This window comes from Xiphias gladius, chromosome 21 (assembly GCF_016859285.1).
Source record: "Xiphias gladius isolate SHS-SW01 ecotype Sanya breed wild chromosome 21, ASM1685928v1, whole genome shotgun sequence".
NCBI lineage: Eukaryota > Metazoa > Chordata > Actinopteri > Istiophoriformes > Xiphiidae > Xiphias > Xiphias gladius.
Genome location: NC_053420.1, coordinates 16324286 through 16345750, shown reverse-complemented (window position 1 = coordinate 16345750; position 21465 = coordinate 16324286). Strand labels below are relative to the sequence as shown.

General features: G+C 42.0%; 1 protein-coding gene across 1 annotated transcript in view; it reads right to left on the bottom strand.

Moving 5' to 3' along the window:
- erc2 (ELKS/RAB6-interacting/CAST family member 2) overlaps nucleotides 1–17563 on the bottom strand; it is a 29839-nt gene extending 12276 nt beyond the window's left edge. The window contains exons 1-7 of the mRNA XM_040116364.1: nucleotides 16892–17563; nucleotides 6964–7398; nucleotides 6590–6664; nucleotides 3230–3385; nucleotides 2091–2258; nucleotides 1338–1505; nucleotides 270–407 (exon numbers count right to left, since the gene is read on the bottom strand). Coding sequence (XP_039972298.1) covers nucleotides 270–407; nucleotides 1338–1505; nucleotides 2091–2258; nucleotides 3230–3385; nucleotides 6590–6664; nucleotides 6964–7398; nucleotides 16892–17563 — 1812 coding nt within the window. The remainder of the gene's footprint in view (nucleotides 1–269; nucleotides 408–1337; nucleotides 1506–2090; nucleotides 2259–3229; nucleotides 3386–6589; nucleotides 6665–6963; nucleotides 7399–16891) is intronic.
- Nucleotides 17564–21465: the final 3902 nt, after the last annotated feature.

Genomic DNA, 21465 nt, shown 5'->3' with positions numbered 1-21465 from the left:
TTAAGTCATAAGCAATTTGATAAATAACTTTTATTCTTAAGTCTGCGTGAAGGAGTAAAAGTGAATGATTCAAAATTTTCAAAATTTCACTTTTTTGCAGTTACATAAATAAAGGCCCTGTGATCAAACCTTATTCATCTCAGAGGCACAGAAACCTGCAATGAAGTGACTCCCAACGAGGAAAAATGATTTCGTCTCGCAGCAGCTGGTCAAATCCCAGCCCGGCCTGAGATGCATTTTCGCATCTTCAGTTTGCTGCAGTCCTGTACCTTCTCTGACAGCGCCTCCTCCAGAGTAGCCAGTGCAGTGTCTGTGTTACTGGAGTCGGTCTGCAGAGACTTGACCCTGTCCTTCAGGTTCCCCAGCTGCTTATCTTTGTCCCGCAGCTGCTCCTGTAGGTTCTCAATCTGACTCGGGGAAAAGGAGACCAGCAGGATGGTTGCGCCACGGGGGAAAAAAAAGAAAGTAGAAAAACAGAAGTAATTAGCATGATCTCAAAACCAGAGCAGTACTTAAAGTTGCTGTAATAGTTGGAGATTACAAAAGTCTTTGAAGATTAAAGTCCTCTACAGACAACGTCATGTTCATAACTTGAAATGTGCTGGGGCTTTACGCAGAAGCATATTCCATTTCAAGAAAAATAAATCAAAAACTGTCAGACTTTTAAGAAGAATTTTGAGAAGTGCTGTGGAATAGAAACGAAGAATCCAGCTGTCATTGGTGAGCAAATAATTATTGTGTATTAAGACTAAAGTAAAAAAACTATATAGAGACAGTAAAAAATGTGCACTGATCTAATTTACTATATTATATGAATGACATAAAAAAGAAACAAAACCAAATAAGCACATCAGATGAAAAACAAAGATTTAGAAATCAAGAGAGGCGATAAAGAAAGAGATGAAAGTGGATAGATGAGGGAGAGGAGGAGTGATAGAACAAGGGAGGAGAATAAAAGCAAAGGGAATGGGTGAGCAGGTCAGGGAGAAAGAGGGAGTAACACTGTGAGTATTTATAGCACGAACACACACTAGAGCCAGTGAGGCAGAAATATCTTCTTGCTTGTCTTTCTATGGAGACTTTCCCCGGAGAGCAACAGAGACTCTCTCACTATTAATGGAGAGAGTAACCGCTCTGCTTTGTGTCTTGGCAGAGGGACTGGTTTAGTCCGGGACACAGAATAACATCGCTCCCTTCGTTCAAATATCAGACTACATCTGGAGTTCGCCTGCAGTGCATAGACCTCCACGTACTCACCATAGTTCGGTTTAACCCATAAATAATGTAACAATAACTCAGAGACACATGGTGAGGTTTACTTCACCTCTGACTCTCACCTTCTTCTGCAGGACATTGATCTTCCTTTCTTTGACCTCTAGCATGTCCTTCATGTCCCTGATTTCTCCGGCGAGAGTACCCTTCTCCTCCGTCAGGTCCTGCAGCTGCTTAGTCTTCTTGTTCAGGAAGGCCTCTTTCTCCTCCAGCCGCAGACGTAGAGCATCCACCTGAAGCACGGCACAGCCAAAAACACCTTAGAGGAAGTCCATAATGTGAGCCTACTTAAAGTAAAAGAGCTTCGTATAATGTGGAGTTTCACCGTATTAAACAAAATGCTTTGTGGGAGTTATCAAACACAACAAATTTGCAAAACCTAAAACCGTTATTCCAAAACGGGCTTATTATGAAAAAACTCTGGGGAGAACAGCATTCATCGGCATTGCTTTCAAGTATTTATTCATCTTCACTTAAACTTAATATTATGGTGGTGACCTTCAGTTAGGGTTTTACGGTAACTGTAATGCTGCTAAAATGATTTGTTTGGTAGTGCAGCTTTTTGATGTTTATTAGATGTGCTGTGACGGTACACTTCGCATTACTGTTCCTTTGGTGGTGCCCTGAGTCACAATTCAGTTAGTCCGAAGTCCCCAAAGTAAGTAAGGTGCTGATATGATCTGCAGTAATAAGCCTCAGGCCCAAGGCAAGCCTATTATATGCTCAGTTTGGCTAGAAGGTTGAAAATGTTTGTGAGGCGGTGTATAGTTAGGTTGATTTACTGCATGTGTACAAACAAGTTAAGGGCTTTTCATTACCTCTGTTTGCAGGATGGCAGCACGTTGCTCCTTGGCAGTGAGAGACTCTTTGAGCACCTCGATATGCTGTTTGCAGTCTGAGTTCTGGTTGTTGAGGGTCTCTAGTTTTGTCTGCAGAGCCAACAGCTCCGACTCCTTCTTTGACAACTCCTGCTTCAGCTGGTCAATCTGAACGACATGTCAAACAGACCAAACGTCGAACCCATTACATTAGCAATGTATTGTTTTACCATCATGGCGCGTGTGTGTGACACAGAGAAAGCAAGAGATACCTCATTTTGGTCAGTACGGCTTTTGCACTATTTTCATCAACGTACACATTTCTCTTATTAAAAATGCATTTGGGACTGACTCCCCTGCATTCATCATATATTATACATCATCTCTATTCATGATTGATGAAAAGAGGTCTAAAAATAGGATAACAAAACTGTGGCTGGTCTGCGCCTGGTCGGCTAATATGAGGAGCGGTGTGTAAACACAGAGTCAAAGCTCTGGAGAGACACATGAGCTCCAGGGAGCAACAAACACATAAACCTTAACACAATCACAGATTTCAGGTGGCTATGCATGCTGAAGGCTTGACAGTGTTGCTCTAACTACTGACACGCAGCAGCCAAAAACACAAGTTATCATTTCGTCATGGAGCGTGGGCTGATAGAAACACTGACAGGTCTGAAAACTAAAGCAGGTGAAGTCGGTTAAATAAAAACTTATCTATCACTCCGACTTTTTGAGCAGGAGTGCAATTCACTCTTTGAACATAATGTACATCACAACCGTCTGTTGGCAGCATAATAATAAAATAATAAGCTTTCATACATAATTAAGGAAGAAAAGTAAAGTATTGTATTATGCCACAGCATGTACTTGCTGATTTAGCCTTTTCTGGTATTCTTGACACTGAGCTCTTCTCAAAAAACCGTAGAGAAGCATCACTCAGGTTGTTGCCAACAGGACACTTTGCTGATGACACTAAACCCGAAAGCAGCTAATTTAAGTGAAACACCCTCTTCATTTAGTATTCTTCTCTCTGCACTGTCCTTTGTGTACCCGGAACAACTCCATCGTGTTCTTAAGCAATATTTTCACAGGATCTGTACTTCTACAAGCGCATGCATAGTGCAGATGGTATCTACCTTCGTCTTCATAAACTTAGAGTGGTTCTTGTAGACCTCCATCTGTTTGATCTCCTCCTCTCTGTCCTCTGTGTTCAGTAAGCCGTTTGCCTTCAGCATTTGGATCTCATCCTCCAGATCTCGGATGTTGCGCTCCAGAGAGGCAATTTTGGTGTCCTAAAAGCAAACACGCAGAGACAAACCTCAAAACCGTGACTGGCATGTCCACAAGGTGCAGGCTGCAAATATACCTGTACTAGAGACGAGTGTCCAGGACAAACAGAAAGACTGAAAGCAAAAAAAAAAAAAAAAAGTTTAAGAGAGACTAAAAAACAGAGAGTGTGAAAGAGAGCAATATAGTGAGATAAAGAGAAACTGGAAGAAGCTCTTTGGTGTAGCTGAGAGCAACTGCAGCATCTGTCAGTGAAATCAGAAGCTTTCTACCCAGCTCCTTGCAGCAGCTCAGAGGATTAATCACCATTGGGCAATACTGAGCACACATCCAACACGGAGAGATCAGCCAGAACCGGAGAGAAACGTGGGAAAGGAAGAAAAGTAACAAGCTGTAGCTTTTGCCGTAGTTGCTTGCAGATCAATGCAGAATCCGGTCTCTGGACTGCGACTGTGAGTGCAGCTTTAGCTTCACGGCTTTTTAAATAAATAATACAACGTCTTTAAGATTAGCCATGGTCCATCTCCCTCTCCAGCAGAGCACAGGGCAACCCTGTTCCTTCCTGCCTTTCTCACTTATTGTGTCGCTCCTCCTTTCCTCCTAGTGGCTCTGAACTTATGAACTTGTGGCTGTTCGCAGGGTCAGTCATAGCTCTCTGCAGAGGAACATGGGTAATGTATTGTAATGAAATGATGAACTACCCGAGAAGGATCTGAGGGGTTGACATCAATGCATGAGCATTGTACATGTACATGCACTTCGCCCTGCCGCTGCGTCTCACCTCAGTCTCCGTGTTACGAGACGAACATCAGTGAATTAACATTGCTGCAATAGACACAAGACACCGTACCTTCAAAGGAGAGAGATTTTATTCCATCCACATGAAATCACTGGTACATCGACCTGGTCAGTAAATCTTGCTCTTTATCTCTCTTTCCCTGGCTCTGTGTGTTTCTCTTGCTCTGTATCTCCCTGTATACTGGCCTCTCACTGTCATAAACAACCACACCTGTTTCCATGGTAGCAGCAGGCAGGCTATATACTGTGCACTGTCTCTGGTGAGTGAGGAGGAGAGGGAGGGAAGGATGTAGGGGAGAGTGGGAGGGAGGATTATTTGTGCTTCCATCAGCATCAACACAGTAAAAGGAGAGAGGAGAAGGGAGAGTTGCAGGGTCTTCCTGCACCACACAGGAGAAGGAGGTTGGAGGCGGGTCTTCCCTTGCTCTGTATGCAAATCAACAGGATCCCAGAGCACACATGTCACATGACCGCGTCGGGGGGGGGTCTGCACAGCGCCGATCCAGCCGAGCGAGAAGGGCTGTGTCAGCTCAGCGATGATGTCATAATTTATTTTGAGGAAGTGATGTCAGGCCTCCGCAGTGAGGCTGGGGGTGTCTACATTGGGTCCAATAGCTGGATGGCCCCGATTTCTCTGCTGTCAGATCCAGCTGCCATACAACAAGTGCTGATCTGAGTAGAATTGTTTACTCTTGGAATAGAATATAAGCATATTATAAATAATTGCATACAGTATTAGATCTGCACTGGTTTTACAGAATGGATTATTAATGTGTGGAAAATGAAATATGCTTGAGCTGAAAGTTAAAAGCAATCACATCTGATAATGGTGGTCTGAAATTGCAATCCAAGTCCATCTTCTTAAATACTTCCTAATCTAATATGATTGTTTGTCAAAATTTTTAAATGTCCTTTAAATTTCCCCTGAAGGTTCAAAGTTACATAAAGACATACATACATATTCTTCCACTACTTATTTTTTTAAGTGAATTATTCAAATCTAAGATGCCATTTTAAGACCTGCATGATCAGCTTAAATCAGCCAGAAAATTCTAGATATCCTCTGATTTATTCGATACACATTTTTCTGTAATTCAGCCTGACATATTTTGTGTCTTCAGAACCATTAAAAAAACATTTTAAATTAAGCTCAATGGTGAACCTGGGATGTTTGCAGGCAGTCTGTAATGTTGAAGAGTTAATTATTAAGAATAAATGTGCCATTGCTTGTCATAAAACCAATGTGCTGCAGTTTGGCTCGACTGGCGGCTGCACCTCTTCGGCTGAAATGTTGAGCAGTAATATTGATTCTTGTTTATGTTTACACGACAGCTTTGTGAGCTGATACACAGTGTGTCTGCACATCTGTGTGAGAGGTAGAGAGATAGTGACAGTGTGTTGGCTACAGACGCAGCTGCTGAGGATCACAATGGCCACAACAGAGTCAGAACACACATCGGCGTAGGTGTTGTGGAGATTTTGCTGATTATTGGTCAACTCGTCCGTGAAGAAAGTGTTCAGGAGCCAAAGATGTCTTATGCTGAAAATATCTATTGAAGCTTGGCCAAGGAGATTGGAGAAATTATCAGTATAGTTTATGTGTACGATGCCGTCTCCATTCTGAAGCTCAGTCCCCTGCGCTCAGTCTTTTAACTTTTACAGATCACGCTGCAAATACTTTACGCCCAGAAATGGTCAAGCTCAATGGCTCCACAGTATGTGGAGTTAGTCTACTGGTTCGCTATTCTGTAAACAGGGAAATGTTTTTACCTGTGTTAGTTCAGATCACGTTGCATGCAGCCTTCAGTATAACGTCAGCGCATCCTGGTCTGGAGCCACTCTTATCTGGCTATGCCCATGGATCCTAACAGACCCCAGTCTATGGCATCTAGGCAGGCAAAAACAGCCATCTCCTTTGACCTTGGCTACTACAGCAATTCTGCTTCACTTTTATCAGAACGGCTGTTTTCCCCGAATAACCCCAGACAGCTGCCCAATGTCTCAAGGAGAGAAGACAGTGTGTCTTTCAGGAAGACCTGCTGCTGTTTCGCCTGAGGGCTCAAGGCCCATGCTTGACCTGTGTAACCTAATAGAAAATCCCGTAACAGTAGGCCTCAGTTTAGACATGCAGCAGGTAACAAAGTGTAAGGACTGTGAACATCAGTGACTCAAATACATATAATTACAACATCTGATGATAAACCGTCTATGATTTGTTTGTTTGTTTGTTTGCAAACAGTCATAGTTAGATGAGTTACTGTACCTGCACATCAAACATAATAAATGAAAATGACTGCATGATATCATATAACATATAGTTATTTCAGGAAAAAATATTAAAGATGTCTTTTCTAATGGTGAGTGCAGTATTTGGCTATGGTCTGGCTGTATATTGTGAGTCAGGCTCTTACTTTCATCTCTATGATGGTCTGCAGGGCCTTGGTTTTGCTTGGATCCTGATGCAGCTGATTTCTTCTGTGCAGTTCCTTAGAGAAAAAGACACAACGTTATGTGGCAGCAGTACAGTAGAATCTAATGTGAGCCCCACTGAAAGCAGGGCCATTTGACTAAAAAAGACTGCATACAAATTTTGTCTTTACACATAACACAATCAATGTGCTCTGCAGCTTTCAGTTTATACATTGCATAACCAATTGAGTAGAGCATTTGGATTTTGTGAGTCACTACTGGCCTCTAGTGACAACATAATATAAAACAGTCAGTTTTAGCTCTTCCACAGTGAATCCCATAACTTTATATGAGCATAACCTAGGCCATAGAATACCTCTCGCAGATGGATGTTCTCCTTCTCCTTTTGATCCAAAATGACCTCCAGGTGTCCCAGCTGGGCCTCTGCCTCAGCAATGCGCCTGGCTCTCTCCTGCTCTTCCTCCTCAGACGCCCTGACCGGCCCCGGGGGCAGCCCTTTACTCTGCAGCATCTCCAGCAGCTTCTTAATGGACTCGTCTCTGGCCCCCAGTGTCTGTTTCTGGGTCTCGATCCTCAGCTCCATCTCCTCCAACGTTTTTCTCAGCAGGAAGAGCTCCTTGGCCTGCCGGTCGTGTTCGGCCTGCAGCCGACGGAAGTTCTCCTCCGTCAGCTCAATGGTGGTGAAGTGCTCAGAACCGGAGCGGTTACCGCTCTCCTGCTGCAGCAGGTGGTTCAGGTCTCGCTGTGTGCGCAGCTCGTCCTGCAGAGCCTGGATGGTCATCTGGAGATGCTGATGGACACACACAAACACACGCACGTATACACACACAGAGACTCAACAATTATTGAAATTCATTTTAGGAATGAACACACAAAGTTTGTCTTGATAACACACCACACATGAGGGTACCGACACATTAACAAACACTTCTGAAATGCTGTTGCACAAGGTTCTGTGGAAAAATGCTACAGCGGGTCAAACATGGGGAGTACATTACTTACCTTGGGATGTCTTCAGAAGCAAATAGTTAACAACTGATATTGTCAAATGACAATATGGGTTCTTTGGGGTAAATGTGTGAGAAATTTGACCCCTTTGGAATTAGAGTAAGAATTTTACTACTTAAAGAGAAAATATATTAAAGTTCAAAATAAATCATAGCTGTCAAACAGATTAATTTATTTTTTCTGCTGTAAAAGGCTGCTTTTTTTTTATAGACATGAGCAGAATTAATGAGGGTTGCGAACTTGCTAATCAAAGCAGAAGACCAAGGCGATGATTTCCTGCAGAGTAGCAGAGGTCTTCGCTCTCTGTCACTCAGCCTGGAGGCCTGGGAACAAATACTATAACAAGGAGCCGTTTCCACTGGTGGACGTGGACAGCTCCAAATATGAAATGTATAGACAGAACCTACAGAATCCACACACTGTAGAGAGGAAACAGCCATATGCTGACTAAAGGTGTGCAGGTCTGTGAATTTGTGTGTCCAGAATAAAATTAAGTAAAATACAAATGATTATGCCCTATACATTTTATTATGTGTAGGGCTGTTGGTTCTGGGTTTAGGGGAACAATGTTAGGGCCAAAGGGCCAGTTTCTGTCAAAGACTGACTCAGGCTTGGTTTGTCTGCTGACATTTTTTTCCCGGCAGATATCTCCAGAGAAAAAAAACAGATCAATCCATGTCCAGAAAATGGCCCACTCAAGAAATGAAGGAGTGGAAACAGTTTCTTACACTGAAATCAAACCAACTCTACAGGCAGTCTGGGGTTGTAGGGTTTGTGGTACTACAGGGAGATGGACTATCAGACACGTTTGGATTGAGGTAATTAAACATTCTGATCCCTTTCTATAGTAATACAGCGTATATGGGGGAAACATATGAGGGTTCACGGGACAAGGAGGTAGACTGAACTGCTGAAAATATTTCACTTCCTTTTGGAGCTTACAGGATTCATAGGGGAGGAGGTTGTATGGTGCAAAGGGATTGCCAGGTGTCTGAAAATACACGCCACACTGAAGGTGACTCTATGTTGTGCACACAAAATGTGGTGCAAACATAGGGACAAACCTTGGTTCTCCTGGCATCCAGCAGCTGCAGAGCATGGGCAGAATGAACAGAAAAAACAGATGTATGGTAAAAACAGAGCATCAGAGCATGATGCAACAGAGACGGATGATCAACACAAACCAGCCAGAGTTTAAAATGAGAGCCACTCATCAGTCTGTCCAGCTGCCTGTTTATCAGTCTTCAGCCCTCAGTCAGTAAATCACATACACACACAGCAGACATTTTGGCCTTTAAAAGCAGGGTAAGCACAGGTGGATTCAATAATATTATTAATCATTAATCACTGCTTTCCATTTAGGTGAGCTTGTTCCAGGCTCTCGCTATTGTGCATGCCTGCTCACTGGCTTGGCTCAATGGGGACACTTGATGGAACTGAGCCCTTGCTAACTAAATTTGTTTTGCCTGTGTTTTTCCTGCTCTGACAAGTAAGAATGTCTGCTGTGAAAAAAGTCGATACATGTACAGACAAAATATGAATTTATCAAGACGACCTTTCTGGAGAGAGATGAAGAAACGGTTTGCTATGGTTTTAAAATGGCTCCAATCAATCACCATGATTTTATCATAAATGATCTCGTGTTAGCATTAAATTTAATAACAGTGTGTGTAAATAAAATTAGCGGTGGTGTAGTAGTGATCATTGTTAAATTCATTTATTTTGGAGCTGAAGGGAAAATTAATCAGCAACTACAATTGATTATTCATTTAAGTCATTTTCCTGAAACATAATTAAAGGACAAATACCTAAGCAAAAAGCTAAATCTGTTTTTCATCCCTCTAGCATTCCTTGGCTCACTTCCTCAGTGCACAAGGCGTGATACTGTGTGCATGTGAAGCATGTGCTCTTCCAACCACGAGAGGGCAGTGTTTGCGTTAGTTGAAGGAGCTGATGAATTTTCAGCTGACTGCAAGACCGCTGCCATCTTCAACAGTTTTTGTCACACTCTCTTATTTGAGTCAGTGGCATTTGGTCAAGCAACAGAAACCACCTAACACATCTCAAATTCACACTGAGTGGAATCCATTCATTTGCATGCACATGCTGACTTACTCACCTTTCCATAAATGACAAAAACAGGAGGTTTTTCCCTCATTCGTGTGGAATAATCCTTGATGAAATGATTACTTATGAGTTACTATGTATACAAAATACCTTTTCTGAACCGTTATTTAATTCACGCAATATTGCTGTAGTCAGTTCAACCAATCAATGTGAGAAATGTCTGGCTTCCTTCATGAGTTATGACCATGTAGAGAATAACTCCCTGAAAATATCAGCGTGCTGCTGCCCTGCTCATTCCTGACACTGCTCCCTCTCCCTTTTTCATCAGTACTCCGTCTCTCTCTGCCCCGATCAATAACCTGCCGTCTGGAGCTAAACTGCAGGAGGCACTCCAATCATTCCATTTGCATAATTGCACTGTGGGATAAAGTGACTATATGGCCCTTCCACCTGTATCCCCACGTCATCCACAGCAAAACTGTACCAGTTCCTGTGAGTCAGTCATGACTCAGCCGATACTGAAGTTGTGGACACCAAGTCTCAAAAGAAGGCCTCTCTTCTGCTGCATATCCTGAAAATGAGCTTCCAGAGGTTTCACAAGTCAAGGAGAGATGTTGAGCTACAGTGTTTCCCCCTCTAACTGACACCTGGGGCAGCCAAGGGTAACTGGCTGTCAAAAATCCTTTTGTGCGGAAACAGTTGCACCCCCCAAAACCTCAAAATGCCAAAAGCTAAATCTGCAGGTTTTATTTTTCACAAGATTAAGAGTCTGACGGCCTGGTAGCAACTCTGTGAGGCTTTACTTACGAACAACAATGTTATGAATTTGTAATGTTTACCATGATTACCATCTTGGTTTAGAGCATTGGCATGTTAACATTTGCAAATTAGCAGTAAACACAGTACATCTGAGACTTGATGGGATTGTCATTAGTTTTGCAAGCATTGGGTCATAAACCAAAACTGAAAATAAACTTTTAACCTGACGGTGGCACTAGAGGGACAAATTATAGGATCACCTAATTGGCCAAATTCATCCTGAGGGGGACATGAATGTATGTACCAATAGCTGTTGAGATATTTCAGTCTGGACCAAAGTGCTGGACCAACAGAAATGTGCTTGCAATCAGAGATGAAAACTATTAAAGCTTCTCTGTCCGCAGAGTGGTACTCAAAGCTGGTGACACACAGTTCTTTTACCAGGTGGAGCGGGCACAAGCAGCTATATGTGTGGTATATTGTGTATGTGTTTTAGAAAGAGTGGGTGTTTTTGTATCTGACAGATGGACAGCTCCAAAGCGCTGAGTCAGAAAAGCCTACTGCTCACTACATTCTTAGTCTCTGTGTTGTATGTCGTGATGGCTGACAATATACAATTACACCCACGGCCATGCAAGCAAACGTGGCATTTATTCATCTCCACTCAGCTAAAAGACAGCTACAGAGCGGTGTGAACGCAGAAATCTGAGAGTCAGGAGAGCACGCAGGAGTTAAGTCATATTAAACTGAATACTGAGTGATATTTTCTTTACAGTGCTGTTTCTTTACAGTGTGCCGAGGGTCATTTATATTATCTTTTATTTCTATTGCTGTTTGTCATCTGAAAAGTACGGGACGTGTGTGGGCAGATATTAGGAGCTCTCCTCATATGACAGAACAGCCGACTGTAATAGTTTACCATTGTTCAGTTTGATAAAGCCAAAGACCAGCCCCGTATCCTTTGGCTTCCTTTCATTTAATCAGTGTCAAAGTGTCACTGTGAATGGTGATATTACTTACACACACACACACACACACACACACACACACATACACACACACATACACAGACACACACACACACACACACACACACACACACACACACACACACACGCACACACACACACACAGATATTTCACTTTGGCATTTACAGCACTAAGTCTCAAAAGGATGGCATTCTGTATGCTCTACTAATAATAATGTAGTAATGACGAGGGTGATGATGAATATTCACCACCATTGTAATTACACTGTTGAAATATCACTAAATAGGTCAAGTCTACAGCCACGCCACTAGCCCTGTGAGGCTGAACCTAGGCTCAGCATTGCTTTGAGCTAAATGCTAACATCAGCATGCTAACATGTTCACAGTGACGATGCTAAAGTGTCGATGTTATGTTTACCATGTTCACCATCTTAGATTAGTGTGTAGAACTATACTCAATGTACAGCTGAGGCTGATGCGAATGTGATTAGATATGCAGCTATTTTGTCTCGGACAAACTGACATTTTGACCTGATGATGGTGCTAGATTAATGGCTAAGAGATCACCAATGTTATTACAATTCATCTGGAGGGGGATGTGAATGTCTATACCGAAAGTCATGGCAATCCATCTAACAGGTGTCAAGACGCTAAAAATCAAAAATATCAGCATGATTTTTGGAGTATTTTTGTTCCATTTGGCTGATGTCCACCATGATGCCCACATTTTTTCTTCAATATTTTTATTTGCTGCATTGTAGGTGAATTATCAGCCTCTCAGCCATCTCATATCTGTAAGAGAACAATGGAGGCTGCATAAGCACTTCTACATCTGGTAGGCTCTGGCTTTTGCACTATGAATCACAGCTATGTGATTTAAAATACTATGTATTAAATCTTTCACTTCACGCTAATGCAAAATACTCCTAGCTACTAGCTTCTGTGTAAAGATGAGGTGACTCTGTAAAATTCCACAGTGGTTATGCATAAAACCAAACAGTCAATCTACCAGCGCAGGCAATCGATAAACCATTCAAATATATATAAATTACGAAACCATTTCTCATGCAGGTGGTGATTCAAAACAATGTTCGGGGTAAACACCACTTGGTCCAAGTAACATTTTATCCTATTTGAGCCTATGTCAGCATGTCACTGCTTTCTAAAGCTGAGACACTAGGGAGTCACTCAGAGCTCCAGACCAAGAGGAGCAGAGGAATGACATGGACAATGATCCTTAACGAGTTGATACATAAACTGTTACTTTTTCGTGGCGTTCAATACTGCAGACCACAGCTAAGACACACAGCTCAAATGAGGCTCCAGTAACAAACTTCTCAGAACTCTTTTCCTTTTTTTTCACTATATGTATGTTTTCTGCATATTCTCCTAATATGTACTTGTTTTGTCTATACTTACTACAAAAAATCTTAATCTTACACTTTAAAATGTCATGAATTTGTGACTAATTTTAAATTAGACCATGAAAGGATAACAGATGGAGTAATCCGCGTTATTCTATGATCTTTCAGTATACTGTGTTTACATGTTTCCATAAAGTTCCTAAAAAGAAGTAAAATTGCAGCGGAAATGACAGGAATTCATCTTCTTGTCCAATTTTCCTTCCTTGTTTAAAGCAGAATACATCTTTACCATTGGATTCCTACTTTACTTGTTAAGCTGGTCATTTCTGCACTGTTGGCACTGCTCTGATTTAATCTAAAACTATGCAGTTCTGGAGAAAAAGACACCAACGGACTGTAACACGTCTTATCCCCTTTGCTTTGTTCTTCCATCCTCCACTCTCATCTTAATCTCACCAGCCTTGCTCTCTGCAAATGTTTCTCTGCTTCTCTGCATTTCATTTTTAAATTTTCGACTCCTCATTTCATCACCTTCCTGTCCTCTGGATGAAGGAGCAGCCATCTTATGTTCTCAGATGAGGGTGGGGTCGGGAGGGGGGTGGTTGCCACAGACAGGATCCATGGGCTCTTTGACTGTTCACATTATACTTCCTGTGTCCACATGAGCGCTCCATGTCATGACATCGCTGAAAACATCAATACCGGCTCATCATGTAGACTGCTGCAACCTCATTTGCCTCTAACTTAACAGATCTAAATGTCAACATTCTACATTAATGTACATTGTGTAGTGTGCACACCTGCCGCATCCCCATATACAGTATATGGATCATATGTGCAAACGAATAATTGTCACTATACCTCTTCCCAACACAATACAGACTGGTGGTGATGACTAAACATCTGCACACACATTAGCAGCTAGTATAACTGCAAAGGGAAGAAACCTCTGATCAATAATGCAAACATCTCCATTCACACACATTCAGTACACATCACACGGATATGTTACACAAATGCACACAAGCACATGCTTATTCACAGTGTGCTCCAAACACTGTATGTCCAATCCCCAACACTTTGTTGAGAGGCAACAGTCCCAACATATTAACACTTTTATTGCTCAGTGACATGTAACAATCAGCAGCTTCCAGTGAAGAATGAAAAAAAAACAAAAAAAACATGTCACGTCTGAGGCACCGTATCTATGCAAAGACAAAGCAGTTTGATACGGGAAGCTCAGCCTCCATTTTGGAGATTGTGTTGATGAAGGCTGACTGGGTGGCTGATCAGCAGTGGTCATGACTCAGTCAGATATGGTACGCTCCAGCTCACACACTTGCCTCCAGCAGCTCTTGTCCAGCTTTAGCACGACAAAAAATTCTGCTGAGTTCAAATCAAATGGTTCCGCTTTATAACAGCCAGAGCCAGTACATGAAAATTGCGCAACAGAAGACATTCCTGGGCTAATCATTACCTTTAGTCATGAGTATCGACTGTCTTAATTAAAGCTGTGCAGACAGTAGTTGGTATTTCATTCACAATGGAGTCTCTGCATTACAAAACAGACTCTAATGTCTGAATTGTTTTATTCTTTTCCTAAAATGTTGTAAAAAAAAAAAAAAAGAAAAAAAAAAAGGCAGCATATAATACCAGATTTTATTTTTCACAAGATAAATAATGCATGGCATTTTCTCAAGCTAACAGAAGTCTGAAGCACCTGATGCAATTGTAAAGGGTGCTACAAGTCAGATGTAATGATTGGCTTGAAATTACTCCATTATTAATGAGGTGATTTGCCACTGGGTCAGCCTCTCAACCAGCCCAATGGGTGTGTCCAAACCATCCCGCCATAAGTATAGACTTACGTAAGGACACCTCACAGCCCCAGAAATTGAGATAGAAAAGACCAATTATAGTAACTAGGCACATCTGCCTTTGATTAGCTGACATACTTCATTAATGAACCCTACCAGGAAGGACATAAATATCATTCAACATAGACTCAGAGCGAACTCTGATGGACAAGGCCGAGGATAAAAAAAGTCTTCCCCTTTGTATGGAGCACAAAGGCATGAAAGGCCACACTGTACAGCTTTCATATTCGGCAGGACACATTCAGCTCCTACAGTGTGTGAAGCCAAGCTAAAAATACAGTGGACACAAGGATTCACGCTGAGTGTTTAATTGCACTGAACATAAGGAATAAGTGAAATGATGAATGGCTTGGTGTCAGTGGCAGTGCTGGTTTAGCTTGAAAAGGCACATTCTTTTCCACAACATTGTCCTTACACATTTTCATGAATCATAAAGATATAAAAGAATCTAAGTATCTTTGGCTCCCCTCTAGGAATTGCCAGCAGGTAAAACCGTCCAATTGTGAGGCAGAGAGCCCGACATCCTTCCCATTAGCAGCGTGGCACTGCTTCAGGAACAAACTGGAAAACTGCAGCCTCTTTAAACTCAAGTGAAATAAGCTAAGCTAAAATGTATTCATTTTAGAAGGGAACGTTCATATACACAAACCAGGCAGATGTGCTAACGGACGGTCTCATTTGGGGGTCACACTAATGGTATCCTGCTATGACCTTGAAGGGTAGAGCGAGAGCGTCTGCCACTGTGAGTAATGAGTGGCCTACTGGCTGTTCTGTGTCTGACAACATCACTCAGCTCGACAGACAGAAACGCAGACAGACTGGCACAAAGACCACAACCAGCTGGTATAACTCAGCCTTTACATTGCTTGAGGCAGTTTGCAATTTTGCTGCATCATGCCACAGCCTGTCTCAAAAAGAAAAAGAAAAAAAAAAAACACTGTACAGCCTCATCCAGCCAGTCAAGCAATACGCTGACCTATTCTACAATCTACCTAAGTGTGCCATGCACTCTTGCTTTCAGCGGAAACATCAAGCTAAATGAAAGGCTTTATATCCAAACATTCTGTCTGCACTATGAGTCAGCTAACTATTTGCTGTTATATACTGTATAACCCAAAGACGATTACGTATGTTTCTCAGTCTTTATAAGATAATGTAATCCTGCAACTGCGATTAAAGACGAAAATCATCAAAATTAGGCTGACACAGAGAGCACTGTTCCACATTCAAAGCAAGTGAAGTAAGTGCGGTTTGGCGGTTTTTATATCTACATTATTGCCATTGTCGGTACCATATTTTCCCCAGACTGTTAGAAAAATGTGCACGGTTCAATTTATCTGAATCAAAAAGAAGAGTGTATCTGCAAATTGATATTTTTCTACATTTTGTTAGAAAAAAAACCCAGACTTAACTACATTTGAAAAAAAGTGAAGGCCAGATGAACAGAGGTAGACAGAGAGAAATGATCTAAGTCAGAGCATGTAAAGTAAAGACAGTAAAAAAGGAGAAAGACGGAAGGAGAGTCACTGAGTGTTTAAGTGTCCTTGACATTTGTCTCTGGGCCCTGTGCCTATTCCTGTCAGTAACTGATTTAACTAGACCATGACTATATCCCCACAATGAGGCAAGCGAAAACCTTCTGACATCTCACTCTCTATGGCCAATCTGATAACCACCTTTGAAAATACACTAAAATAAAGCTTTACTGCGGCCAAACTCTACACAGAAGCTACAATTCATCTGTTGGTAGTGTCATCATGCTTTTCACTTCATTAAACAACTGAGAGAAGGCTTGTATTGTTAAAATTGTGGAGTATACAATGGTTTCATACAAGGCTAAAGGCTCTGTGTATTAGCAAAGATTTCAAAAGATTGTAGAAAACAAAATTCAAGGGTTTTGTATTTCATGTGGCTCAAGTGGTCTCTGACATTGATTCTGTACTGGAGTACTAGGGAAGGAGAGTGTGTGTTAAATATTTATGCACACAAAGAACTCTTTCCAGAAAGGTTTCCACAAGTACTGAAAAAAATGACTGACTGCAGTAATTCTCTGATTTGTCGGACTGGCGATGACAGTTGGCTATTGCAGAAAAAAGAACGGTGAAAGCAGAGACACAGATCAAAAGAGACAATACTTGAAAAAATAGGAAGACAGCAGACTAGCAGCAAGTGAAATTCACTGCAGTAATGAGTGGATTAGCTCAGAGGGCTGGTCTCACCTGGTTCTCCTCATGAGTGACTCTCATCTGCTCTTTAAGGATTGATGTGCGTGCAGCCTCTTCTTTCCTCATTATTCTCTCCTTCTTCAGCTCAGGACTCCAGAAGCTCTTGATGCTGTTGGTGGAAGATCCCAACTTACTGTCCTTCAGGTCAAGCTCCCTACGCAGCATCTCATTCTCCCTCTGCATCTCCCTGAGCTGGGCCTGCATCTCCAGCAGCTCCCCCCCACTGCCCCGCACTGCCTGCCTCAGCAGGGCGGAGGGCACCCCCTGGTGGTGGTGGGGGTGCAGCATGGAGAGGGAGCCCAGGTCACTGTAAGACAGAAGGTCAGCATGGGGCAGTCCCACTGAAGCGATGTTGGGGCTGCTGCCCATGGCTGTGACGCGGCCCCCGTACATGGCCCGGCTAGTGGCGCGACCCAGAGTCATAGTGCCTTTGGGGTAGGTGGCAGTGGAGCCCACGCCCTCGTGGTCGCTCAGGTACATGGGCCCTGAAGTAGCATAGGCAGCGTTTAGGGACTGGATGTTCTCCATGGAGAGCGTCTTGCCCCCCGCACCACCCCCACCCCCGCTGTTGGCCCTCCGATGGCCCAGTCTGGGGGACCTTGGCAGGCGCGGGGACCGTGCGGGGCTGCTCTCTATATGACCTACAGCTCTGGCACTGCCGTACATGTCCTGTGAATCGGCGGTGAGGCCAGCAGAGGATCCTTAACACGGGCGTGCTGAAATGAGACTGCTCTGACTCTCTGAACCGCACATGGGTGACTTATTTCATGCCTTGATAGGTGAAGCACATCAAAGTCGAAGCTGAGGGAAACAGAAGAGAAGCACCTGTTAGGTGAATAACGACCGTTTGTATGTATAAAAAGGGATACAGTACACTTTAAAAGAGTACATTCCCTTCAGAAACTGAGCTTGGTAAAACAAACGGATTTGGCCTGTAAGATGCTACACAGGAGATGAAAAAAGGAGATAGCTCTGTTAGCTTTAAGACTGTATTAGTCGACATCAGCAGCAAACTGTCACATTTTATGTGGCTCCTATTTCAAATGGCCCACAGGAATTTCCCAGCATCATCCTGGATTTCCCACTGGCCAACATAAATCTAAATCCCATTAAATCGACACAGACTGAGACAGAGAAGCTTTACAAACACACAATATATCAGCTGAATAATAGACTAATTAAAACACAGGATACAGTATGCAGTATATAACACATTTCTCTGTTCTGATTAATGAAGGAAAGCTGCTTCATATGAGTGAATAATAACATCCATTGTCTACTGACAAAATGCATTAGATGTTAAAGAAATTGTTCTTTTTAAAATTAATCATCTGCAAAAACATACAGGCTTAAGTTTAATCATTCAGATGCCATTGTCTCTCTTTTTTTTTTTTTTTGATCAGTGGTTATAAGCTTTTCAAACAAGCACAGATTCTGTGCATCAAGTAATGATACATAGACCCAATAAGCAGTTTATTTGAGTGCGATATTAACTTTTTGGTTGCCTAATTGATCAGCTCAGTTCTTATATTTTCGGCAGAGAGGACTTTGGAAAGTGGGTTTATTAATTAGTTAGTTTATAACGTACCACACATATACAGAAACCCAACAACGGTTATAGTATAAAAAGCACCAGAATACATCAACGGAGGGCACTGTGTTGAACCAAGCAATACAATCAACACAATATAGGTAACTCAAAATACTAATAACTAGTTATGACGGAAAGCTAACATAATCAGGCCCATGGCATCTGATATTGCGTAATACTCTGCTCCCATTGCAATGTTTCATAAACATATAATTCTTACAGATTAAAACAGACAAGAGACTTGCAAAGATTTAATAACCACGGACATTTTGCTATTCACCGTGCAGAGCACAGTATGTTGAGCATACCTTTATGCCATCTGATAATGACTGATGTTATTTTCCAGATACATAGGGCAAAAAATCTATTTTGTATAGTTGAAAAAAAAGGGGGTTACCATACGATAGAGGGGCACTAAAACCTAATCAGCTTTTCTAGACACAATTTCAATAAAAATTGCAAAGATTTGTAAAATAGTGCAGATTCTTCCGGCTAACAAAGAGACAAGGATACGGGAGGCTTCACTTTTAATGGTGTAATAATGGATCTGCCATTTCATGCCATCTCAAGCTTCAATATATCACAAATAATATCACAGTCTATGATTTATTAAAGCTAGAGATGGCTGGTGATTACAGTGTCATTATTACACTAACGAAGATACTCTTTATGTAAAATAAAGAAAGCTGTTTAACAACAAATGTTGAAGACAAAGACAGGCTGTTCGAGTCACAGACTGTCTGGAGGCGAATAATATTGGACAGTCTGTGAGGGAAAGAAAAATTAGACTCTTCCATGAACGTGAACTATGGTACCTTCTCTCCTCTGGTGACTCTTGCTTAGACCCAGTTGCCATGGTGACTATGCCTGGGTTTACAGTGATAAAGTACCTCAGCCGTCTGACATAACAGTAGTATAAGTTTTCCAAACGGTGAGGGAAACAGCCGTGGCATAATGTAGACGGCGTGTGTTGCCGGGAGGCTTTATGGGTGCCCTCTTTCTTACAATCCCAGGTTTTTCACTTCATGTAAATTCTTTTATTTTAATTTGAGGGACAGATGAAATGACAATTCAGGGCAGAGAGAACCACGGTTGAACAGGTCTCCTCCGTGGCTAAAATTCAGTCACATGTTGCTTGACAGAAACCCTCAGCTGCACTCACTCAGGCATCATCTGTGAGGAAACACTTGGCCAGGGGCAAATCACTGCAGCCTGGCAGAGGAGGTCACACAGGACACTGTCAGCTCTATTAGTTATATTAAGGAACAGGTGTCTAGAAACGGGATGGGACCGTACAGATACAAAATGGCACGACAAATCAGACAGAATCTGTTTAAAGGCTTGGACAGTGCATGTCTTATGATTTTAGTCCCTCTGAGAGACACTCAAATTAAATTGGAATTTTAAATTTGCAGACATATGCAACAAAAATCACTACTGCTTATCTTCAGTTGTCAGCTGGCTATAGCAAGTCTATGTAGTGGTAAATGCATTAGGAGCAAAAACAGCAATGGGCATTAAAAAACAAGACAAACAAAACAACTGTCGGTGTTGGTGAGTCTGTGCGGCAGAAGCAAAATGTCCTGTGAAGCATCTTTCAGTCAGTGTTCGTTAGGAACTACTTGTAATGAGTGTTCCTCTGTAATTCAGTTTGTCTGTGTTTGGCATGTGTTGTCATTATTTTTTAGACCTTCTCCATGTCACCACTGATTCACCGGTGATCCAGGCAGTGACTCTCTGGCTCCTTTGTACCTCATCTTCACATAATCTTATGTTGTCTTGTAGCTGACAGATTCTATTAAGTGGTATACAACTTGATTCATTTCTGTAGCTGCCTTTGTATTTGTGAATTACAGAAAAACTCTGTAGTGTGACAAAAATTTGCCAACTGTGCCATGCTGGTGGGCCAGTGATCTGGGATGTGCGCCATGTGACCACAACATCCCTGCTTTGATTCCAGCTGGGCATGTTTGCTGCATGTCCTCCCCCCCGCTCCCCATGATTCCTGCCAGTCTTCCCTGTCAGCTACCTGTATCTAACAAAGGTGTATATGCCAGAAATATCTTCTTTAAAAAAGTCAAGACTTAGGCCAATCAGAGGAATACTGCATCATGAGGAGGATCAATGTTCACGCAAACACTCCTCGAAAGAAATGCTTTACACAACACAGACTACAAAATTCACATTTATTTTACAAAAAGACCCTCAACAAAAATCAAATGTTTTACTTAACTGCTCCATGCTACAGGGCATTTGTATCGTACGGTATGGGGCTTCTGTTTTTCGGTCCATCCAGTGGCTACACTCTCTAATTACATGGGTCTGATCAGATTTTACAGAGTGAGTACCTGGTGTCTTGGAGCGTTGGGATGGAAATACTGAATTTCACGTGATTTGATCAAATAAGTTAAAGAGTTCATTATCTTTCTGTATTTTTTGATTTATCAATTAAGCATTTAGTCTATGGAATGCCAGAAAATAGTGAAGAATGCCCAAGGGGACACATTGAAATGACATTTTTTTGTTTCTATCAATACACAACCCAAAGATATTCTGTTTTTAATTATTTAAAACAGAGAAAAGGCATCAAATTATCTCATTTTTGGAACTGAAATCAAGGAATGTTTGGTGTTCGGTGTTAATCGTTTGACTAATCATCTCAGCACTACTACAGTCAGCATCTAAGTCAAATTTCTAATCAGGTGTCTACACAATAATGTTCTACATCCATTTATCTGCCTATTTAATAACATTACTCTAATTAATTTTATTCTTCTTCTAAACCTGATCTGATTTCACCACTGCATCAGCCAGACCCACACAGCACAAAAGCCCAATGCAGAGGGCAGAAGGAAGTGAGCAAAGTCCAATAAGGGTGCAGACTATCATATTATTGGATAAACAGTGATGATATTGGAGTACCACAAGGGATGCCTGCTGACAAGACCAGTTGTAACCCTTCATTCCACTCCCCATC